The sequence below is a fragment of the Sus scrofa genome, chromosome 12, assembly GCF_000003025.6.
Source record: "Sus scrofa isolate TJ Tabasco breed Duroc chromosome 12, Sscrofa11.1, whole genome shotgun sequence".
Classification (NCBI taxonomy): Eukaryota; Metazoa; Chordata; class Mammalia; order Artiodactyla; family Suidae; genus Sus; species Sus scrofa.
The window spans coordinates 60,171,848-60,195,570 of record NC_010454.4 but is presented as its reverse complement, the minus strand read 5'-3'; the positions used below and the strand labels follow the sequence as shown (position 1 = coordinate 60,195,570).

General features: G+C 65.0%; 1 protein-coding gene across 11 annotated transcripts in view; it reads left to right on the top strand.

Moving 5' to 3' along the window:
- Positions 1-23,655, top strand: part of EPN2 (epsin 2) — a 77,624-nt gene extending 53,969 nt beyond the window's left edge. For 5 of the 11 annotated variants that reach the window (XM_021067960.1, XM_021067961.1, XM_021067956.1 and 2 more), the window contains exons 3-8: positions 10,853-10,965; positions 12,040-12,132; positions 12,614-12,788; positions 16,222-16,671; positions 19,477-19,689; positions 21,236-23,655. In XM_021067960.1, the coding sequence (XP_020923619.1) occupies positions 10,853-10,965; positions 12,040-12,132; positions 12,614-12,788; positions 16,222-16,671; positions 19,477-19,689; positions 21,236-21,534 (1,343 nt within the window). In that variant the 3' untranslated portion in view covers positions 21,535-23,655. The remainder of the gene's footprint in view (positions 1-10,852; positions 10,966-12,039; positions 12,133-12,613; positions 12,789-16,221; positions 16,672-19,476; positions 19,690-21,235) is intronic. The other 6 variants (XM_021067964.1, XM_021067966.1, XM_021067958.1 and 3 more) reach the window with 2 other exon arrangements.

Here is a 23,723-nt window from a genome sequence, read left to right as displayed (position 1 = left end):
CTCTCAGAGGGCACCTGCACGGTCCAGCCCAGAGCCCTGGACATGGCAGACCACACCCTCTGCCCGCTTAGTCGGCTGCGTGGTGCCCCCCCTCCCCCGTCCTGGGGAGGGGCTTACATCTCGTGCGGCGTCCTGAATGCTCTGGAGGGGGCAGCCAAACCCAGCCTGGGCGGGTGGCCTGAGGGCCGGGAGGGCCCAGGACACACCTGGACGGCCCCCTGAAGGTCCGGAAGGGCATCCCAGGCAGAGGACGGAGCGGCTGGGCCTGGGGGGGCGCGGGGGCTGCGGCGCTTGCGGCTCCTGCGCAGCCGGGATGGACCCACCTCCGTCGTGGCTGGACGTCCTGGCCGTGGCTGCCGTGGGAGCGTTGCCACCCTTCCCTTGCTGAGCTTTTCGCCTCCCAGCACAGGGCAGCCTGGTGGGGGGCCCTCTGTGAAGCTGGGAGGCAGGGCAGGGGCTCGAGGAGGAGAAGGCCGAGGGGGACCCTCTGACGGGGGCAGGGGGACCAGGAGGGAGATGACAGCGCCTGGACCTGATGGGGCCCAGGAGGCCTGGGGATGTTTTCAGGGCGAGCCCAGAGGACCTGAGGCCCGGCTGGGTGAGCAGCTGTCCCCTGACGTGGGGGTGGCCGTGAGTGGAGCAGGGGGCGTGGAGGCGGCTCGCGCCCTGGACCTCCCCGTGGCCACAGGACCTGGAGGGCGGCGGGTGCGGGTGAGAAGACCGGGGCCTGGGGAGAACCCCACGCTGGCGGTCCCTGAGCTCTTTGGCCTCTCCTGGAGCTCATGTGCATGGCTTCGTGACCCGCTGTCCTCCCCGCCCGAGGCCGTGGCCTTGGGCCTGTGCCTCGCCTGGCCTGGCACGGAGTCTGTGCTCAGGACCACCGCGTGTAGGTGAGGCCGTGGGGCCCCCGAGGAGGCCTCTCGGGCGTAGGGCTTAGACCACCGGACGGGGCAGCCGAAGGGGAGGGAGCTCCGCCCGCTCCCTCGTGCACGCCCATCAGCGGGCCTGTAGAAACTGCAAAGCTCTGCATCAGAGGCGGCTCCGGCGCCACCGTGGGCTCTGGAATGTGAAGAGCGGCCGGTCCTCTGACGTGGACGCTCAGGGTCAGGGCCAGACCTCCCCCAGGCTCATTCTGTGCCCTGGACTGCCCTCCGTGGAGAGAGGGCTACTGAGGGCAGGAAGGCACCCCCGGCTTGGGGTCGGCTCCCTTCGCGGAGCTGAGTCGTCTCCGGGCGAGAGCCACGCTGGCCTTGCTGCAGCACCAGCGTGCCCTCTGTCGCTGGGCAGGAGGGCAGCTGCCGGCTGGCATCCTCCTTCTCACAGAAGAGGAAGGAAGAGGAAGAGGACAGGGAATGGAAGCCTGGTCGCCCTGGGCTTCCCACGGGGGCGCCCGAACCTACCTGCCGTCCCAGAGACAGATGTGCGGTTGGCCCAGCTGTGTGCGGCCACCTGCGGCTGCTCTTGGTGGCACCTGCGGCCCTCTGTGTGCGGTTCAGGCCTGCCCTGGGGGTCTCGGCGCCTCCCTGGGTGGGGAGCCCTCGTGTGGCGTCCACAGCAACTCGCGGTCACTCGCGAAGGTGCCCGGTCCTTCCTCTGCCTGCTCCCCTCTGGAAAGGACTGGGCTTGGCTTACTGACCACCTGCAACGCTAGAGGAGTAAAAGATCGCAGGGGCGAGGTAGCAGGAGGGGACGAAGGGCACGAAATAAGATGAGGCCAGGGTCACAGGTGACCGCCGGAGAGGGGTCCAGATTTGACTTTGAACTTCTCAGCCCCCAGCACCGAGTTTCTAGTTGCTGGACCAGAGTCCGGGTCCAGGGGAGGTCTGGGGAGGCCAGGTGCTCACGGGGCAGGAGGAGGAACGGGGCCTGAGGGCGCCCGCATGGGCCTCTCTCCTGGCTGCGTCCCCACAGGGGGACCTCGGGGCGGTCGCCGTGCCAGGGCCTGTGAAGCGCCTGGACGCTCTGTGCTCCTCGCACGTGTGTGGGAGGCCTTGCGGGCAGCAGGCTCTCTGGACCCTCCGTGGGTGGGGGGGCCTCTGGCCCCAGCCTTGCCAGCCCGCCTGTGGGGGTGGAGCTGGATTGTGTCCACACGCCCGTGTGCACAGGGCCGAGGACGTTGGCATAAGAATTAGGCACCTGAGAATGTCGGTCCTCTTAGGTCTGTTTTTGCAACTGGAGGATGTGGAAAATACATTTAGTTGTTTTAAAAAAAAAAGTCGAAACCCAGATGGCATGTCCCTCAGAAGCCCTCCTGGGCTTGGACTTGGAAAAGCTGGGGCTGGGGAGGCCTCCAGGGGGCACGGGGAGTGGAGCTGGAGGTGCGGGCATGGGGTGAGAGGGTGGCGCCCGGCCAGGTGATTGCGGGGGTCGGGAAAGGCAGGGACAGCCAGCTGGCGGGGCTGTGCCCCTGTCTCCGGGCCGCCCCCGGCTCTGGGGCTCCGTCTCGGCACATCGCTGCCCCAGGGGTTCAGTGGCATTGTCTTACTGGAGCCGGTGTCCTGAGTGTCCAGGTGGGCAGTGGAATCAGGAGGCTGGTGTGCAGCGCCAGCGGGCCTTCAGACGTGGCGGTTTGGCGACACGTCTGTCCACGGGTCGGACGTCAGAGGGTGTGCGTCCGTCTGGATGCTTTTCTTCCAGGGCTACAGCTACGTTGCAGATGCGTCTTTGCACCCCTGCTTTCCGTGTCGTGAGGTCACAGCGGCTGCCTGGGGGTCGGGAGCCCCCGGTTGCGGGGCTTTGCCTGTGGGCGGCCAGCCAGCAGGTGCTTGCTGGGAAGAGGAAGTGCAGGCAGAGCAAGCCCGCGCCCTGAAGGCGCGTCCAGACGGGACTGGACTGCAGGTCAGAAGAGGGTCCACGAGAGCAGCGCTCCGCGAGAGCCAGGCCGTCGCGACGTTGTGGGTCGTGTGGAGCAGGACAGCGTCACCCGAAGCTTGCTCGTGGCCCCGCGAGCTCTTCAAAGCACGGGCCTCAGGAGGTTGGCACATCCTCCTGCTCATTTGTAAGCCGGCAGTTGCCAGGAGCAGCCCCCAGCGGCAGCCGAGGCCTCGCCCGCCGCGGGCTTCTGGTCAGGGGAGGCGGCACCCGCGCGGAGCGGGTTCTAACCCTGCGCGCAGCGGTGCGTGCGGCGGCCCGAGGCCTGGGCTCCGGATTCCCAGCAGACGCTGCACCTGCTCCTTGTTCTCACCGACGTCCCTCCCGAGTGCGTTTTTCCTGTTGCCCCAGGTGCACTTGGCTTCCGAGGTTAGAGGGGGAGGTGGCTCGCTGCTGCAGGCCTGAGCGCCCCTCCCACGGGGGCAAGGACACTGCCCGTCCCGGGCGCCTTCCTGTGCTAACGCTCGGCGCAGGCCCTGCCCGAGGGAGGCTCCTGAGCGGGTCTCTCCTGTTCCCGCCCCATCGGGTTGGTTTCAGGTTCTCTCAGTGTAAATAAATAACCGGGTGTCAGCGTCCTTGGGGGGGAAGCCTGCTTTTGTGAGGCTTCTGGAGGGTGTCCCTAGGTAGCGTTCCCAACGCGAGGTTAGCGGGAAGCGCCAGGAAACAGCCCTGCCTCTCGAAACCCCGTACTGGTGCGCCCGACGGACGGACCGGGCTCCTGCGCGCCCACCGCGGGTGGCGTGCTCCGCTGATGGCCTTGGAGCCCGGAGCGGGTGCTGACGTGTTTTTAAAAATCATTACCAGTTTAGTAGATGAAAATCACCCTCAGAACGCTCCTTTTAAAACTGATTTCCTGCCTGCGTTACTCTAAGAAACTGCCACGGGCGGTTAACCTCCGTCTATGATCGAGTTAAGAAAGAACGTTGGTTGAAGAGCGAAATTTCTTCAGAGCCCCGCCTCCCTCTGGGGCACCTGCCTGGAGAGCCGTGTGGCGCCCTCGCCCAGCGCCCCCCCCCCACCGGGCGTGACTTTCGCAGAGGATGTGGACGCGGCTCCAGGGACGCGTGGTCCCCTGGGAAGGCGTGAGGAGACACTGCTTCCTGTTTCGGAGCAGCCCCTCCTCCCGGCCCCCGCCCCCGCCCCGGCCGACTTGTCCTGGAGAGAGGATGGCACCTGCAGCCCCACGAGCACAGCGCACATCTGCCCGCTTTCTGTTTTTTTTTTTTAATTTTTTTGCTTGTTAGGGCCACACCTGTGGCACACGGAGGGTCCCAGGCTAGGGGTGTAATCGGAGCTACAGCTGCCGGCCTCCACCACAGCCACAGCCACGGCCACACGGGATCCGAGCCGTGCCTTTGGCCTGCGCCCCAGCTCATGGCAGTGCCGGGTCTTAACGTCCTTTACCCACTGAGCAAGGCCAAGGGTCGAACCCGCAGCCTCGTGGTTCCTAGGCGGATCCATTTCCACTGCGCCACGACGGGAGCGCCACAGACCTGCTTCTTTGCACACACACAGGATGGGCTTTGCGTCACGGGACACAGTTCGGTCTCGCTCCCCCCTCTGCGGTCGGCTCCGCCCCCGCCCCCGCCCCCGCCTCCACACCCGTAGGCCGAGGCGGTGGCACCAGCCTCTCACCGTGGTGGCCAGTGTGGGAGGTGTGCCCTTGGAAGTCACAGCTGTCGTTTCTCTGGAAACTCAGCTGGAAAACGGACAGACCGGTGTCTCAGCCCCCGCTCTGTGTGGGGCAGAGAGGGAGCGGGACCTCCGACCTCTGGGGAGCGGTCCGGGCGGGGAGACGGCTCCACTGCAGACAGAATCGTGGCTCGCAGAGGGTCCTCGGGGCCACGGCACTCCTGGCGCTGCTGCAGGTGCCCAGGGGCCATGGGGGTCCCCAGTGAGCCAGGCCAGAGGGCCCCTGCTGGGCCATGTCCTGCTGGGAGGGCGGCCCTGGCGCTGTCCCTCTTGAGGGAAGGAGGAGCTCGGTCTGACGGCAGGAGGAGCCAGAGGTACCTGGGACCCTCGTGGGCAGCAAGGCAGGTGCCAGGGAGGGTGACAGAGCGCAGCCGTGGGGAGTGGGGAGGAGGGGCGCCGGGGGAGGCTGTGACCCGGGAGCCGAGGGCCGCAGAGCAGGGGTGCCAGCGCCACGCGTGGGTTGTGTTGCCCTTTGGAGGCCGGAAGCCCCACATCAGGGTATTGGCAGGGCCGTGCTCCCCGAAACCCGCAGGGGGGCATCCTGAGCATCCCCCGCCTCGGGGGCGTTTTCCCGACAGGGCTGCTGGCGGCCCCCTCCGTCTCCCTTGGCCACAGCTGCTTCACCCCACCCCCGTGTCTGCACCTGCGACTTCTCTGCTCATAAGGACACTGGCCCCCTTGGATCCAGGGCCACCTGCTCCAGTGTGACGCCGTGTCAGCATTAATCTGCAGCAGCTTAGCTGTTTCCAGCTAAGCTCCCGTTCCAAGGTCCTGGGGCTCAGGGCTGCCCCGCCCCTGGTTGGAGGAAGATGCTCCGTATGCTGAGCCCCCACGTAGAGCAGCAGCATGGGCTGCTCGTGGTGGAGGGTGAGGTCCAGCTGGCCAGGGTCAGCACAAACCAGGCCGGGCAGGGCCACACGTGTTCTTTTGGGGCCCCGCGCCAGATGGTTTCCAGGTGTAATAGAATCTCAGTTGTCCAGACGGCCAGGGCCCTCCTGTCATAGCCCTCTGAGCGCCCTGCCTGCGTCCGCCTTGGGGCCCTCCACCCCGTGGCGAAGCCCCCTCCCCCCCCGCGCTCTGCCTGGCAGCCTTGCTGCCCGCAGGCCCCTGCTCGTGTCTCTGTCGGACCTGAACACAGGGCAGGCCTTCCCTGCCCGGTGTCTGCCTCACTGGAACAGAAGCTCCAGGAGAGCTGCCAGCGTGGTGTGTGCTGGTGTCAGGGCCCCAGGGCGCAGAGCACCTCAGGGCCCTGCATGGACAGGGGGTGGCCTCGGAGACTGGCTTTGAGCCCTTCTCCTACCAGCTCTGAGCCCCGGCCCCCTTTCCGTGGGGAGGACTCAGGTCAGCTGGGGACCCTGCTGAGCCGCCTCTAGGCCTCGGCCCTGGTCTTGAGTCGGGCTGAGGGCAGGACCCCACCTGGCCTGAGGGTTTGGAGAGATGCCACCTGGTGTTATAAGGCCGTCAGGTGGCAGGTGCTGGGCCGGGGCGCACTCAGGATGCCCTGCTGAGGCCTGGGTCACGGGTCGAGGCCGGGCGTTCAGACGCCCCCCTCCACGGGGCTGCCGCTGTTCCCCCGGCCCAGGTGGGGCCCTGGCGGGAGGGAGCCACGCACAGCAGGAGTGGCCAGGGTCCCGCAGGCGCGTGAGGAAAGCACGCGCATGTGCACACATGCGTTTACCTTTTCTGTGGACTCGCAGGAAAACGTGCACAGCTGTTTCCTCTGGGGAGAGGAGAGAGCAGGGTGGAGGGAGGCCCTCACTTCCTTTCACGCTGGAGTTGGAGCTCTGGCCACTCCCCCGTCAGCCGGCCACCGTCCCACGCGACAGAGTGGACAGCGGCGGGCGGTCTCAGCTCGCCCCCAGCTCGTGTGCCCATCTGGCAGCTGTCCCGATAGCAAATGTCTACACTGAGCCCCTGGGGTCCCACGTCACTCGGGGGGGGGGTCCTGTCCCCTGGCTCTGCTGTCCCCACGACCCTGATAGGCTGCACGGCTGGACAGCCTTGGTCTGGGTCTGTCTGGCCGCCGCTTCGCCCTGTACTTCTGGACTGGAGCCACGTCAGGTGTGCCAGGACCCGGGGTGATGGGTGACAGGCAGGGTGTGGCCGCGTCATAGCGCCTCTGGCCGAAGGTCACCTGGCGGCTCGTATCTGGTGCTCTTTGCAGCTTGCACCCTCTGGCTTTTCCGTAGCCCAGGGGACTGAGCTTTTCTCATAACTTGTCGCCTCTGCCCACCCTGTGAGCTGGGGGGCGAGGACCCTGGAGAGTCTGCGTGGGCGTGTCCTCCATGCCCAAGGGTCGCCCTTAATTCAGGAGGTGGCCTGTGGGGCACAGGAAGGTGTCACCAGGTTGAGCAAGACGCAGGAAGCACGAGGAGGGAACCTAGCTGGGCTGGGGAACTGGGCACTGGGCAGGGGAGAAGCAGTCCCAGCCCTCGCTCAGGGCCAGCAGGGACAGGAGGGCAGAGACCACGGCCTCCCCAGAAAGGACTGGGCCACTGTGAGATGGAGAGCGGAGTGCCCACCACAGCCCTGCCTAACCAGTCTAGGCTGCGGGAGAAGCGGAGAGTGGCCCTGGGCATGGGGGCAGCTGTGTCGTGGGCACTCCTGGCCCCTCCCCCAGTGCATGTCACAGATGAGGAAGCAGAAGCACAGAGGCTGGCCTCGCTGCTGCTCAGTGGCAGGGCTAGGGCTGGGGCCAGGGCTGGAACCCGGTGTCCTGTCATCCGGTGGGCATGGGGTTGGCAGAGTGGCAGCAGGGCTTGGGCCCCGAGGCCTGGTGACCTGGCATTCTTGCCAAGTTGTCAGAGGAGCCCGCCTGTAGCCCACGAGCCCCGGGCTTCACCGGGAGTCACCGGGTCCCAGGTCACCGTCCAGAGCCCCTGTGGGGAAGCCGGGCTCCCTTTAATCAGCGTGCGTGACTGCAGACGGAAGTGCTTTTTAGGAAAATTGCGCAATGGAGCCGATGAGAAGCAGCAGTTTCTGTGTTTCTGTTACCTTGACTGCTTTGCTTGCTTCTTTCGAAATTACCCGATGTTGGCCACCTGACTCTTTCAGGGGCACAGCTGGGAACCGCCGTCCACCTGCAGCACAGGGCCGGCCCATCCTGGAGCAGGCGAGTGGGCTGCGTGCGGGAAGCACTGGGAGGTGTTCTGGTTCTCTTCCTGAGGCTCCCTGTCGGCCTCTCCCCCAGGCACGGTTGGCAGAGCTTCTCGCTCCTCCCTGGGGCCCCCTGAGTGATTAGCGCCTGTCCTCCCTCCTGCCTGCAGGGGGCGCCCGGGAGCAGGTGGCCCCAGGACGCTTGCTTCTTCCTCCGTCCCCGCGAGTCGTGGGGCTCCTCGGAGCAGGGCCCGGCCCAGGCTCAGGGGTCGGAAGGGTGCATTCAGGCCTGTCTCACAACCCTCTCTGTTCACTGTCACGTGCACGGGCACAGGAGCCCCTTTGTGGGGCCGGGGTGCCTCCCTCGCACCTGGGACCTCTGTGTGCAGCTCAGCTGACACTCGCTGGCGGCCGCGAGCCTTGGCATCTGCGCAGCTGAGAGCCCTGCATCCGTTCATGAAACCACAGCCTGTAGGGGAAGACCCTTTGTCTGGCTGCACACGGATGTGGCGAGCCGCTTCCGGCCGGCCGGCCGCACAGTATCCCGCTGTCAGCTGCGCCGCTGCCACCACTGCCGCCGCCGCTGCAGGCGCGCACATTTGCATTTGAAGCCAGGCTGGCCTCGCAGATGTGCTGCCGAGAGAGAGGCGAGAGGCACCGGGGACAGGGAGGCCTCACTTCTCCAGAAGGTCCCCGCTCTGAGCCTGGCCCCGCTCAATCGGCCAAGTAGCCGAGTCCCCGCCAGGACGGGGGCGCACGCCGCTCGGGGGGCGGGATGGGGTCTGTCCTCTGTGTCTGCTCACGGTTTCCTTTTGCGAGTGAGGAAGGGGCCAGATGTGCCAAGTGTGTTATAAACGGAGGGTTTGTGCAGCGGCCTCCGAGACGGCTCATCGAGAAGGAGGCTGTGAGCTCCCGCCGCGGCGCAGCGGCAGCGAGTCCGACCAGGAACCATGACGTTGCGGGGTCGCTCCCTGGCCTCGCTCCGTGGGTGAAGGATCCGGCACTGCCGTGAGCCGTGGTGTGGGTTGCAGACGCAGCTCGGATCTGGGGTTGCTGTGGCTGTGGCTGTGGCCCGCAGCTCCAGCTCCAGTTAGACCCCTCGCCTGGGATCCTCCATGTGCCGCGAGTGTGGCCCTAAAAAGACAAAAGACAAAAAAAAAAAAAAGGATGCTGGGCACGGGCGGCCTGAGTGGCTGTGGTCTGGGCAGAGAGCTGCCTTCCTCAGGCCGTCTCCCCAGCTGTGACCCTCCCAGCGTCCCCCTGCAGCCGTGCCCCCACCCGTCCGATCCCTTGTTCCCAGCAGTCTGCTCTGCTACCTCTCATGGGAAGAGGTGACGTTTGGGAAGAAAACCAGCACAAACGTGCTTTTCTTCGACACGTCATGAAGAAGCGGGGTTGTCGCGATGGAGCTGAGGACTTTTGTGGCTCTCGCTTTATTTCTAAAGAAGAGCTTTGGAAATTGGGGTGATGCACTAGGCTGGAATCTGACTTGATCTTATTTCGAAAAGTGTGTTTGTGTTTTTGTAACTGCGGCATTTTTTGCTCTTGACCTGTTCACTGGCTCAGAGTAGACAGGAGGCTCTTGGTTGCCGGCCTTTTTTTTTTCCCAAATGTTCCTTTTGGTTGATGATGAATCATCGTGAACACACTGGCCCTGCGACTGTTCCAAGTGAAATCCCACTGCTGTGTGTTCTGTGTCTCTTCTACGCGCTTGGACAAAGCGGTGCCCGTGACAGCACCGGCCCTTGCTGCCCGCGGCCCCGCCTGCTCTGGGGTGGGTTCCTCGGGGCCCTCCCCGCACGGCCTGTCCGGTTATTCACTGTCGCCAGAGCACAGCATCCAGACCCCCCTCCGCCCCCCCCCCCCCGTCAGGATCCTTCCTCACCTTTTACTTTCTCCTAAGACGCCCGCTCAGGTTGGGGGTGGAGTGAAGCAGCGTTTGGGGGCGGCCTGGGGTTGGGTTTGCTGGACCCGATGTGAGAGCGCCGGTGAGAGTACCGTCCTCGCGTCTTCCCGGCCGCGAAACGGGCTTCTGCTTCTGTCCCTGCCCGCGTCCCTCCATCCGCCCGCTGGGTGTTTGCCAGCTGCTCTGTCAGACTCTGGGGGCGGGTGTGACAGTGAGAAGCCCAGCCTGGGCCTTCCCCTGGGAGCACCTGCAGCAGGACCCGCCGCACCGCGGGACAGATGCTCGTGGACCCGACGGGAAGCCCAGCCCCGGAACCTGGAGGAGCAGCAGCTTGCTCCGAGGCCCAGAGGGCGGTGGCCCCACACCTCCTCGGACGGCGGCCTCGGGACCCTCTCCTGGGCTGGGGGCAGGGGTGGGGGGGCGCACACCCGGCTCCTGCTCCCAGAGCCCCGCGTCCAGTCTCCACGGCGCCGGGGCTCCCGACGTGGACAGCAGGATGCCGGGCCGGCCCGGCCTTTCCCGCGTGGGGCTGTGTCGGGGTCCGCTGGTAATTCCCATCTCACCCCTTCAGGAAGAGCTGGCTTCCAAGGGTTTAAACGCACTTGGTCAACAGCTTAAGCAAAAACGTCCCTATATACTTTTTGCTTCAGGTCAGTGTGCAGTTTTACTTGAAAACTTTCAGGATGTGGAATTCCCGTGGTGGCACGGCAGAAACAAATCTGACTGGTATCTGTGAGGATGCGGGTTCGATCCCTGGCACTGCTCAGAGGGTTCAGGATCCGGCGTGGCCGTGAGCTGTGGTGTAGGTCCCAGCTGCAGCTTGGATCCCGTGTGGCCGTAGCGCCGATTCAACCCCCAGCCTGAGAACCTCCGTATGGCCATGAGTGCGGCCCTAGAAAGCAAAAAAAGAAAAAGAAGTGTCAGGGTCACTGCACAGATGGCCTTCGCTTTCCATGGTCCCTTCCGCCAGGAGATTCAGAGTGAGGGTCTTCCCTGCCCGGGGTCTTGCGAGGCGTTCCAGGCCCTCTGAAGCCTTGTTCTTCTGGAGGGGCTTTGCTCCGTCTTCTCCGAGCTGTGCTCTCCCGGGAGCTGTGCGCCTCTGCCCCGGGCGCAGAGGAGGAGGCCTGGCGCCGGCTGTGCCGAGGGCTCGCGGGCCTCTGACGTTGGTTTGACCCCTGGAACTTGGGTGGCCCTGTCGTGGCCCTGCCCGTGGGCGTGGGCGTGGGGAGTGGGCTGTCTGACGGGTGACCGCGGTCCTTGCCCGCGCTGACCCTGCCTCCCCCACAGCCACCTCCCCGCGGGTGTCCTCGGAGCTGGAGCAGGCACGACCGCAGACGAGTGGCGAGGAGGAGCTGCAGCTGCAGCTGGCGCTGGCCATGAGCAGAGAGGTGGCTGAGCAGGTGAGCATCCCCAGGTGCCACCCGGGGCTGCACCCATGTGTGCCTGTGTCCCTGGGGCCCCGCTGAGTCACATCAGGAAGGGCTTTCAGGACGTGCTTCCGGGAACCCTGCAGCCCCTCCAGGCCCGTGCGGGCTGCAGTCCCCAAGGTGGGTCGGGAGCAGCTGGAGCCTGAGAATGAATAAGACGCAGCGGCGCCCAGACGACGTGCAGAAGGGTGGGCGCTGTTGCGCCCAGTTCCCACGGAGCAGGAGGCGCGGAGCCACGGGAGACCCTTCCCAGGCGTCGGCCCTGGGCTGGCTCTGGTTACAAGGGCAGGGAGGTGCGTTGGGCCCGAGGTCCCCCCCCAGAAGTGGTCCCGAGAGGTGGGCCAGGGGCAGATGGAAGCCAGTGTCACCGAGACTGCAAGTCAGAAGGTCATAGTCACAGAAGGTCCCGCCCCGGCCCCTCCGGCCGCCTGGGACGTGCAGTCAGACCTCCCTGTGGATCCTGGCTCTGCCCTCGAGGCTGGGGGCGCAGCGAGGCCCCCGAGACAGCGGTCCCCGGTGGGTCAGTACCCGCGTCTCACAGTCGGATTTGGCACGTGTGTTCCTGTGTAGTCGGTCCGTATCTGGAAGCCGGGCAGCCCAGTCTCTCTGTGGGTGGTGACTTTGCCCGGAGTAAATGTGAATGCAGCCATTAGAAACCATAGCAAATACAGACACTCGTTTTCCGGAAGCGCACGCAGTGGGCTGGGGTGGCTGTGGCTCCTGTCCTCTTGTGAGGCCCTTCTGGGCTGTCAGACTCTCGGGTTCCGTGAGGAGCCAGGTCGCTGCTCCCCTTAGAGAGGGTTGCGAAGCCATCTTCACGTGAGAAGAGGCGTTTTAGAGGAAGTATTTCCTTTTTCCCGTTCGGTGGTGCCTGCAACCGCCTCGGTGGGATCAGAAGTAAGTGGAAGCCACACGGCGGGCGGGGTGTCTTCGGACCCCCCCTCGAAGCCCGTGTAGCGCAGCTTTGATTTCCGGCTATGGCCCCGAGGGCTTGGCTCTGGAGTGGTGTGGGTGACCGCCAGCCTTGCGGTCCCTTGTCCTCTGCAGGAAGAGCGCCTCAGGCGGGGCGATGACCTCAGGTTGCAGATGGCCCTGGAAGAAAGCCGCAGAGACACAGTGAAAGGCCCAGCAAAGAAAGAGGTGAGTGCCTCATGGGGCGGGGGTGGCTTACGTGGCGAATCAAGTGCCTGGAGTCTCCTTACTCTGTGCCGGGCTTCCTGCCTGGGACCGAATGCCAGGCGGCTGCGGTGGCTTTTCCTTCCACGCCCTGGTCATCCCATCAGGAGACAGCGCCCTCACCCCAGGCCCCGGCCCCAGCGCTCCAGCGGCTTCCCCTGGGGGGTGAGGGCGGGGTGGACGGCGCTGGCAGCGGGGCCAGGGCGGGTCTGGGGACAGCATCTGGGGAGGGGGCCCTGAGGAGCGTGGACAGAGGGCAGGGCACCTGGCCCAGAGGACTAGCTCCATGTGGCTGGGGCTGGTCTTGACTGGGACTCAGCGATGCCCCGGGGGTGGGGGCGGGGCCGACAGAGGGGAGCTGGGCCTTCCAAAAGCTTCCACGCCTGGTGCAGGCCCCACGCAAGGCCAGCGACGTAAACCTGCCCCTTCTCTCCTTGTCAAAAAGCACGGCTGCCACCCGCCGCAGACCACGCTGCTGGACCTGATGGATGCCCTGCCTGGCTCGGGCCCTGCTGCCCAGAAAGCAGAGCCCTGGGGCCCGTCCACCTCAGCCGGCCAGACCAACCCCTGGGGCGGGCCGGCAGCCCAGGCCAGCGCTTCGGACCCCTGGCCAGCATTCGGTAAAGAGCCCCTGTTCACGCCCTGCCACCCGCTGGAGGGGGAGGGCTTGCAGGGCGGGGGCGCTGGCGGTGGGTTCCAGGCCTCCGCAGCCCCTCGCGAGGGCCGTGGGTCCGGCTGCACTGCGTCCCCCTGTGAAAGGGTTTCCTCTTTCGTCCTTTCTTGCTTGCTTCCCACACACGTCCCACGGGGCTTGTCCTTCCTCCGGGACGGGTGTCAGCGCTCTCGGCCTCAGAACCGCACCCCGGGCAGAGAGACTGCAGTACCCAGCCCGGGCCAGCCGAGTCACGTGGCTGTCACTGGGCAGAGATTGGGCGGTGCTTGACCCACCTGCCGATGCAGAGGGGACCTGCTGCCTGCAGTTCTCCTTGGCGTTTCAAGCAGCAGTAAAGCGGTTTGCTGGACTGGGCGCTGTCGAGTTCTGCTGGAGGGAGAGGCTCTGCTGGGAGGTTTGGAACACGAGGGTGGCGCCGTGTGTTTGACCTTGGAGATCTTGGGCGAGGGGGCCTCCTCCTGCAGGGTTTCGGGATGGTTCCCGCTCAGCCCGCCCTTCTGGGGGGCCTCTGGGTGCCTGGGCCCCGTGGCCGAGGCTGGTCTCTGGACGTGGTCTCGTAGCATTGAGAGGGTGTCGTGTGCCACGTTCCCTGTGTCTCGAGGTCTCTGTTTCCCCAAACTGGAGCTGTCTTTTGTGTTCAACTCGGTGCCCTGGAAGCTCGCCGGGGGCCCCGAGCTCCGTCTTGGGTGGTGCGGGAGCAGCGCGTGCGGCTGGGCTCGGGGCGGCTCTGTGAACGCATCCTGGTGCGGGGTTGGCCAGGCCACGCGGGGGCCCGCTGTGCTCGGCAGAAGGCTGCGCTTGTGCTGTGGGTCCCCGTCTGGGGCCTGCTGGTGTGAAATGGGCAGCATCGGAGTGGGGCCGACCCCTGGACGGGTGGCCTCAGGGCCTGGGTGGAGCCCCGCCAGTACCCTGGCTCTCTCGTTGTGGCCGCTGTCCTCTGCCCCCAGGCAGGTCTGCCAGAAACGCCCCTGGCACTGCCCATGGGCATGGACGGTGGGCCCTTCTAGACAGTGGGTCGGACTTTATTTTTCAATCTGAGAAGAGTTCTCGTGTAAAATCTCGGGTGGGCTCTTCCTCAGGAGAGACCCTCAGTCCCTTTCAGGACCGTGACGGGACCAGTACACCGGGTGGGTGGTGTCTGTGCCCAGGAAAGAGCGTGCGAGCCCGGGAGCCTGAAGAGTGCTGAGTTGGGAGCTGCACGGGGGCGGGGGCTGGGCCTGGGCTGCTGGGAGGGAGGCGGCCTTTCCTCTGCCCTCTGTCGTGGTCTGTGGTCTGTTTAACCGATTGATTTGCCAGGGGTGTGTCTTACCTGGTCCGGACAGAGGAGATGTGTGTTGTTTTTGTTTTTGTTTTTGTGTCTTTTTGCCATTTCTTGGGCCGCTCTCACGGCATATGGAGGTTCCCAGGCCAGGGGTCAAATCGGAGCTGTGGCCGCTGGCCTATGCCAGAGCCACAGCAACGCAGGATCCGAGCCGCGTCTGTAACCTACACCACAGCTCACGGCAACGCCGGATCCTTAACCCACTGAGCGAGGCCAGGAATCGAACCCACAACCTCATGGTTTCTAGTGGGATTCGTTAACCACTGCGCCACGACGGGAACTCCCAGGGATGTGTGTTTTTAAAGCAGCAGGTTTGCCCCGGCCTTCCTTTGGCTGGTGGGCGGGGCTGTGCCCTGGACCCGAGGGCACTGCTGGGCCAGGCACCCCGCCCTCGGGTCACCTGGGGGTCTCCTGCTGGTGGGGCTTGGGGCTCTCAGACACCTGCAGGTGGCATAAAGCGGCAGCAGCTGGGAGAGGCGGGGCCCCGAGGCAGCTCAGCGTCCCGGGGAATCCTGGCCCGTGGTTATGCTGTGACATTTTTCGGCTGAGCTAAAACGCACACGAGAATCTTGCCGTCGTGTCCGATTTCAAGGGCTCAGCCCTCACGGCACTGTGTGCCCCAGGGCTCCAGCCAGGGCCGCCACCGCCCCGGAGACACAGCCGTCCGCTAGGCAGGCGGTCCCCGTTGCCCCCCGACCCCCGCAGCCGCCTTCCTGCCTGCGGGCCTGCCTGCTCCCAGCGTCTCGAACGTGTCTTGGGGTCACAGGACCCGGGGCCCTCGCCACCTTCCCTTGGTCTGTGTTCAGAGCTCACGCATCTGGTGGCACACATCCGTACCCCGTCCCCTTTTGTGGTTGAGTGATACTCCGTCTTGGAGAGAAACCACGTCTTGTGTGGCCGTTTAGCAGTAAGGGAAGATTGAAAGCTGAAACCTGGGCATCAGATGTTTAAATGGTGACATTGAATTTTTAACATCAAGAACCTGGTTGGGCTCATCAGAGCACATCTGCGGTGGCCGCTGTGGTTCATGGATGCCACTCTGCCATCTTTTGCCACTTGCCAATCCAGGGCCATCTTCTCAGTTCTGATGCACGTGGCATGCATTTGTACCAGTGACCGGGGAGTGCAGACCATCAGAGCCCAGAGAGGCTGTTGGCTGCACTGAGGTCACACAGCAGGCGAGGGGCGGGCTTGGTGCTCAAGGCCCCCAGCCCGGGGATGCTCCTCAGCCTGCAGCATCGAGAGAGAGCCCGTGTTCGCGTGCTCGCCTTTCCCCTCCTTGCTCCCTGGGCCAGAGTCTTCCCCGCGGTTGGGGTCCGAGCTCGTGCAGTGTCTTGTGTGTGGACACCTCCTTCTGCGCGCCCTGGGGAGTTTCTGGGTGTCAGCACGGGCGGTGCCGCCTGCTGTTCCCCAGCCTCTGTGACCTCCCTGCCCTTGGCAGCCCTCCGTGTCCGGGGCCAGTGGGTGGCCTTGGAGTTCGCAGACGGCCTCTGCCTGGCGGGGCAGCTGGACCCCTTGTCCATGCCCGTCCTCACTCAATATCGTGTCCAGTGACCTCCTAGCTACTCTCGCAAGCACGGCTCAGGTGGTCCTGGCCGGGGAGACGTGCTCGCCTGTCCTCAGGGGCCACACTGCTTCCCCCACCCCCCACCCCCGCTCCGTGGTGAACAGAGCCGTTGAGGGAAGGGCCCGTGCCCCGGTGTGGGGCTGGTTGTGGCCGCCTGGGGTGCCCTGCAGAAGGAGACGAGGCACGTGGTGTGTTGTGTGCACACGTGTGTGCAGAGCTGATTCTCCAGGGACACTCGCTTGGGTGTTGGCATCACTGCATCCCTCAGGGCAAAGCCAGTTGAGACCCGCCCCCCGCCAGGTTGCGGTCACCCACCCTTTGAAAGCCTGCGCTGCTGAAGCTGCTCCCCTGCTGTGGCCCAGGCGGGTGGGAAGGTCCCTTCTCTATGGCGCCACCAGCTCGCTCTCCCCACGTGGCCCAGGGTCCTCTCCCGTGCTCCGGCTGCCCAGCACCTTCTGGGGGCATCTCCGAGCCGCCCCCGCCTTTCCGCAGGTGCCAAGCCAGCTGCCTCTGTTGACCCATGGGGGGTGCCCACTGGAGCCAGCACACACTCCGTCTCCAAGGGCTCAGACCCCTGGGCCGCCCCGCAGCAGCCCGCCCCCACTGCCGGCAAAGCCACTGACGCCTGGGCTGTGGCCTCGGCCGCCAGGCCCACCTCCGCCTCCGGTGAGACCCCTTCTGCTCCTTGGCTTGGTCTGGGGTGGGACGGGAGGAGCAGGGGCAGGCACGCACCCGCCCTGCATGGGGAGGCCCGGCCCCTCCTGGTGCCCCCCGCCCTGCTGCCCTGGGAGAGATGCCAGCCCACCTTTGGAGCAAAGGCTCATGTCCCCGCAGTCACTGCCGCTCTCTCTCCAGGGGCCTTTGATCTCTTCAGTAATTTGAACGGCACCGCTAAGGATGACTTTTCTGAATTTGACAGCCTCCGAACTGCGCAGAAGACGGGTACGTAGAGGCGGTCGTGGTTTCCGCTGCGTCCCGTGCGCTCGCCCAGCCGGGCCGTTGGCGTTCCTGCGGGAGGGAGCGTCGGCTTGCCGAGCCTGGCAGCTCCATGTCTTCCCTCGGGTCTGGTGGGGCGAGGGGCCCGGGCGCGGGAATTCACGGCTGTGACTGTGGTTGAGGTCCGATCACCCGCCCCTCCTGCCGGGCTGTTTCTGGTTTCGGCCCGGCCCCCGTCTCCACCGCCTGCGCCTCCCAGCTCCCCGGAGGCACGCCCTCTCCCAGAACCGCCCCGCTGCAGGTGGACTGGGGACCCACACAGGGCAGGGTGCGGAGACTGGGCCGGAAGCCCTCTTCACACGGCCCCGGGGGGCTGGGGACGGAGCCCTTGGCCCTGCCCTCCCCAGAACCCGCCTCCCCCTCCCCGGACCCCCTTCTCTCCTTTCTCTCCCCTGCCTGTCCTCTCCCTGCCCCACCGCCACTTGGCTCGCTTTTCCCCAGCAGCAGCCACAGGCTGTGGGCTGGTCTGAGGTGGGAGCAGCCTGGGCCTCTCTGCTCGGGGGCGGGGGGAGGGGCAGAGGCACCGGGGCTGCCGCTTCCCGGGGCCCTTCTTGTGCTGCAGTAAAGGCCACACCATTCCTGGGTCTCCTCCACGGGCTAGAGGTCACCTTAGCTGTCCTGTCTGCTTCCCGGACCCCTTCCCTGTGCCTGTGCAGGTGTCCGCACCTCAGTGGGTCGGGAACAGTTTCTGGAGGAACATGAGAATCATCTCTAAACACGCGGGTTTGACCCCTGTCCTCGCTCAGTGGGTTAAGGATCCGGTGTGGCCGTGAGCTGTGGTGTAGGACGCAGGTGTAGCTTGGATCTGATGTTGCTGTGGCTGTGGTGTAGGCCGGCGGCCACAGCTCCGATTCGAGCCCTCGCCTGGGAACCTCCGCATGCCACGGCTGCGGCCCTAAAAAGTAAGAAGAAGAGTCATCTCTGAATCTTGCATCCGCGCTGAGCCGCTGTGTTTCCTTTCGGTTCTTGCTCTGAACGGCGCGTGTGGACAGCCTCTGGCTGAGCTTGTATTTGTCCCCGCCACTCCTGTGGCAAAGCAGATGCAACATCTTGTGACATTACAAATCCTTGAGGGAGTTCCCCAGTGGCCCAGTAGTTAGGGAGTCAGCATTGTCACTGCAGTGGCCCAGGTTGCTGCTGTGGTGCAGATTCCATACCTGCCCCAGGAACTTCCACATGTCATGGTACAGCCAAAAAAATCCTTTACAAGTGGCCTTGTGGGAGTTCCCGTCGTGGCGCAGTGGTTAACGAATCCGACTAGGAACCATGAGGTTGCGGGTTCGGTCCCTGCCCCTGCTCAGTGGGTTAACGATCCGGCGTTGCCGTGAGCTGTGGTGTAGGTTGCAGACGCGGCTCGGATCCCGCGTTGCTGTGGCTCTGGTGTAGGCCGGTGGCTACAGCTCCGATTTGACCCCTAGCCTGGGAAGCTCCATATGCCGCGGGAGCGGCCCAAAGAAATAGCAAAGACAAAAAAAAAAAAAAAAAAAGAAGTGGCCTTGTGGCACCTCCTTGTGGCTGAGCGATAAGTTACTGTGAGTGCGGGGAGGGCGTCTCAGGGGGTCAGGTTGTGCTGAAGGGAGCGACGTGGCCGCATGCGCCCCCGCTCAAAGCCCTGTTCACACGCGGCGTTATTTCCCCCCGTCAGGTTCCCAGAAACGGGGCTGCTGAGTGGAGAGTGCGACCATTTTTAGGGACCTGTGTCCCCGTCACCGTCTCGCATCTTGGCAGAGCAGCCCCCTGCCCCTGGGCCTGTCTCGGCACACCCTCTGTTGGCTGAATTTTTAAAAATAATTTGCTTTGGAGTTCCCGTCATGGCGCAGCGGAAGCGAATCCGACTAGGAACCATGAGGTTTCCGGTTCGATTCCTGGCCTCCCTCAGTGGGTTAAGGATCTGGCGTTGCCCTGAGCTGTGGTGTAGGTCGCAGCCGCGGCTCGGATCCTGCGTTGCTGTGGCTCTGGCGTAGGCTGGTGGCTGCAGCTCCAATTCAACCTCTAGCCTGGGAACCTCCATATGCTGCTGGTGCAGCCCTAAAAAGACAAAAAGGACAAAAAAAAAAAAAAAAAAGACCAAAAAAATAATAATTTGCTTTTTTCCTACTGTCAAGAAATGCATGTTCATTGTAGAATATTTAGAGAATGAAAGCATTGGGAGTTCCCGTCATGGCACAGTGGAAATAAATCCAACTAGTATCCGTGAGGATGCAGGTTCGATCCCTGGCCTTGCTCAGTGGGTCAGGGATCCCGCGTTGCCGTGAGCTGCGGTGTAGACCACAGACTCAGCTTGGTTCCCAAGTTGCTGTGGCTGTGGCTGTGGCATAGACCAGCGGCTGTAATTCCCGTTTGGCCCCTAATCTGGGAACCTCCGTATGTCGTGGGTGCAGCCCTAAATAAAAAAAAACAAAATAGAAAAGGAAAGCATTAAAACATGTAAATTACTCACATCAACCCACTACCCCAAAAGAGCCCCTTCCTGCTTGGGGAGCTTGTGCTGTTCTGTCCGGTTGCTGCTTCTCTCAGCTGGCAGGTGGCCTGGCTCTGTCCTCACCCGGCCCTGGCCCTAGCGTGGGTCTGGGTGTGCCCACCCTGCCCTGCTGCCTGCCAGCCCCAGTCTGGGGCTGTTGGAAACCACGCTGCAGGGAACACCCCGTCCTCAGGGCAGCTGCGCAGGTGGCGGGAGGCGCTCCCGGGTCAACGTGCCGGTCTTGGGCCCCGCGCGCCACACTCACCAGCCCGCGTGTCCTTGTCTTGCAGCCAAGGCGGCCTCTCCACCAGCCCAGAGCAGTGGGACCGCCAGCCCAGACGCCCTGGAGTCTCAGCCCCTGACCGTCACCTCAAGCAAGCCCAGCAGCGCCCGGAAAACGCCCGAGTCCTTTCTGGGCCCCAACGCAGCCCTGGTGAACCTGGACTCGCTGGTGACCAGGCCAGCCCCGCCGGCACAGTCCCTCAACCCTTTCCTGGCACCAGGTAGGCTTGCTTCCCGGGCTCCCTCTGACCGCCTGCCCTTCCTGGGAAGGGCTGTGGGGCAGGCCTGGGGGCGCTGACCTCTGCGGCAGCTTGGGGGCTCCTCCCCAAGGGCGGACCAGCAGCCCCACCTCTCTGGGGCCTTGGGGATGGGCTGGAAGATGCCCCTGTCCTCTCGGTGGGGGGCCGCTGAGCAGAAGCTGCCCCTGGCCTGCTGGCCCAGCCAGGGCGACCCTCTAGGCAGCACTGGTTCTGGGTCAGCTGAACGACAGTGCTGGGGTCGGGGAACTGGGCCCCCCAACCCCCCTCCCTGCCGGCCGGCTCTCCCCCGTCAGGGGCTGCGTGTGGGCTGGACGACAAGCCCCACCCTCCCGTGGTGGCCGCCCGGCCCCTGCCCGGCCCCCGCCCGGCCCACGTGCTCGGGCCCTCAGCTGCGTGAGCTGCCCCCTGCTGCGGAGCCGGTCATCTCTGCTGGGAGTCGCCCTCCTCTTCTGGGGGGAGCGGTGCTCGGACCCACCGTTCAGCGCCCGGTCAGGCCGCCTTCTTCCTCTAAGGAACCCCCACCTTCCCCAAAGGTTTCCCAGGAAGGCCTTGGGCTCCCCACGGACAGGAACGGGTTACAGTTTGACCTCAGACGTGCGGACTCGGCAGGGCTGAGGTTGGGGACCCGCAGGCAACAGTGGGGTGTGTCGTGCCTGGGTCCTGAGATGGGTGGGGTTGTGGTTGCTTCTCGGGGGTGGCTCCGGGGCAGAGCTAGATCACTACCCCAGATTCCTGCTCTGGGCGGGCGCGTGCGGGAACCCTGCTGGTGGGCCGTGGGGGCGCCGCCAGGCCGCCAGGGCCTCTCCGGGCTCTGCCCGTCCCCTTCCTGCTCTGCAGTCTGTGTGCTCGTCTCTCGCTGAGGGGGATCTGCGTGGCTCCTCCTAAGGCCACGAGGCGCGGCTGATGCGAGCACACTGGGGTGTCCTGGGGAGAAGGGGCGGTGTCTCCCGCCGGAGACCGGGGTGCCTCCCAGCAGCCTTTGTGAGCAGGGTGGGCTTTGTGGAGCCCCAGGGCCAGCAGCTCCCGTGTTTTTGGCCGCGTGTCGTAGGTGTTTTTGCTGAAAGGGGAGAAACCTTTCTGATACGAGAGACGGTGTAGAAACACATCTGGGGAGGATGGAGCTGTGTCCGCTTATGACCGCAGGACTTCTCAGAGCCTTCGTTATGCCAGCGTCCCAGAGTGGAGCGTGGGACCGCGGCTCTCGGCCACACGCTGTGGTTCCACCTGCCCGGTGGCTGCCCTCTCCCCCAGCCCCTGCGGAGAGCAGTGCTGGCCGTCGCTGCTGAAGGAGGCTGGGGCGCTGGCCTGGAGGAGGCGCCTGCCCACCCGTCGGCCGCCCGGCTCTGTGACCTCGGCCGCTCTCTTGGTCGCGTGGCCGGAGTCTCCCCTCTGACATCGGGCAGGCCAGGCTGGGCGCCGCCGAGCGCCGTGGCTGTGCTCTGCCAGCCCACAGGCCTGGGGCTCCGCTGCTCTGACCAAGGCCCCCGCCGCTCCGCTCTCTCCCCAGGTGCCGCGGCGGCCTCGGCCCCGGTCAACCCCTTCCAGGTGAACCAGCCGCAGCCGCTGACGCTGAACCAGCTGCGGGGGAGCCCGATTCTGGGGAGCAGTGCGTCCTTCGGGCCTGGCCCTGGGGTGGAGCCCGTCGCCGTGGCCTCTGTGCCCTCCGCAGCCTCACACCCAGCTCTGGGGCCCAGCGGTCCTTCCCTGACCCCCCTGGGCCCCGCCGCCGTGGGCATGGTGGGCACCATGGCCGTCCCCCCGTCAGCAGCGCAGGCCACCGGCACAACCAACCCGTTCCTGCTCTAGTGCTCGGCCCGGCCCCCGTCGTGGGGTCCCAGAGTTGGGGGGTGGGTGTTAGGGCTTCCCTGTCCAGCTTCCTGATCAAAGGCTGTCCTTGCAGCCCTGGCCCTCCGTCTGGGGGTGGCGGGCCCACGAGGTGTCACCTAGCCCACGGGCTCCGAGCCTGTCCGGCCGCCCTGGCCGCCACCCCGGTGCAACTCCGGCCCCTGCGGAGACCCACGGGCTCCCTGGGGCCCCGGACAGGGAGGCGGCGGTGCGCGTGCTGGCCCAGCCTCAGCCCAGGGCCTCTGGGACCCCACTTGCCCAGGACTCGGCCCCCCAGCCCAGCCCTCGGGACACCCCGGCGCCGGGTGCGGCCGGGACGGGGTGCCGGCTCCTCAGACCCTGACCCTTCGGGGCGGCGCTTGTGCATCACGTCCTTTTCTTTGACTCGTGTGTGAGTCCGACGCACTCGCCGCCACCGCGGAAGAGCTCGAATGAAGTCCACTAGCGCGCGCTTTAGACTAACCTGAGCGTAACCCCGCCCCGTGCTCCGTGCTTGTACACGCCTGCGCACACTGGGTTCAGTGCCGTTTCACATTTGAGTTTGCAGAATTATCGAATAGTCTTTTTTTGGCTAATATTTTTATAACGTGGTTCTTATTTAACTGTCTAGTTTGGATAGGACTTACCAGGTCTGGCTGAACTAAGACATTGGCGGTGTCCTGCAAGTGGTCTAAAGCTCTTATTTATGGTTTTAACTCTGTAAGAAAATCTAAATAGGAAGAGACGGAAAATGCCTTATGGAAAAACTAAAGCAAATTCTTTATAGGGAAAAATACGGGAATTTGATTACACGTAAAGGGTGTTTATTTTAAAGACACAAACTACCCCAGTACCGAGAGCTCCTGGCCTCGCGGTGCCTCTTCCTCCCGCTCCCTGTGCTGAGAATCACCAAACCAAGGGACTCGCAGCCTTTGGGGTTGGGTCCTGCGCACGAGGCTGGTTTTCACACTCCTAGACCAACATCAAGAAATTGAAGACCCAACCCGGCGTGTGGACGTGACGCACCGGGTTTGGCCTGTCAGCTCGCTCTGTGTCGGGACCGAAGGCCTGCGCGCGGCCAGCGGGGCCTGGGACGGGCGAGACGTCTGGAGCCCCGTGTCCGTGTCCTCCTCTGTCCTGGCCACGCTCCGGGTAGGGGTGGGGACAGTGTGGGGACGGCATGACCAGGAGGGAGGGGACAGCCCTGGGCTGAGGGCGCGAGGGGCCAGGGCTGGCCGCAGCCCACCTGCCTGCCAACTCCCGACACGCGGCGCCGTAGCCGTGGTCTCCTCTGACGTCGGGGAGGAAGAGACGCCGCACCTCCCGCAGGAGCCACGCGTCACAGACGGGCCCTAATCGTACCTCCCTCCCCTGCTCTCCTCGCCCCCCGCCTCTGCAAAAGAGTATTAAGTCACAAACTAAAAACCAGAGAAGGCGTGCTTCTCCCCAGAGAAGGGACGTGCCCCTCCCCAAATCCTGGGTCTGGGCACCTGGCCTGGTGGGCGTCTCCCCTCTGACACCAAGGGCAGCTGAGCCCTGGGGCCCCTCGGCCCCTCTCTCTGGTTCCAGGTCTGACCCTGAGCCCTGGCACAGGCCCCTAGAAACGCCGAGGATGCCTGGGAACTGCCCCGGCTGCTACCCGGCCCAGCCTCGGCCCTGCCTGCGCGGGGGCCTGGGGCTGGACAGGGGGCTGCACCTACTCCCGCGGCTCTGGCCCTCCGCAGCGGCCGGGGGAGGACACTCCCAGGGAGGCGCCGGGACCGCGCTCCTGGCAGTGACTCCTAAGAGTCATGAGCCCGTCCTGACCCGACCTTTCAGTGACTTACAGCCACTGGGCCACCAAGGTCCAAGCAGGCGCCCCCAGCCCCGGTCTCAGGCCCGTCCCCAGGCGCCATGTCCCTGTCACCCATTGCACTGATCATGAAGCCACTGGCACTGCCACGCACGTGGGACACGTGCCATCAAGGCCCCTCCTGCCGGGCACCGTGGTAGGGGTGTCAGCCAGCTGTTTTCTCAGTCCCGGGGCAGGTGGCTGGTTTCGAGCTTGTGTTGACTCTTGATACTTATTTACTGTAGAAATATAATTTATCATTTGTATCACGACGTGGTTTCCGGCTGTGTCCTTCCCCCCACCTTCATCAACCCCGAGACGCTGGCGAGGGGTGGGCGGG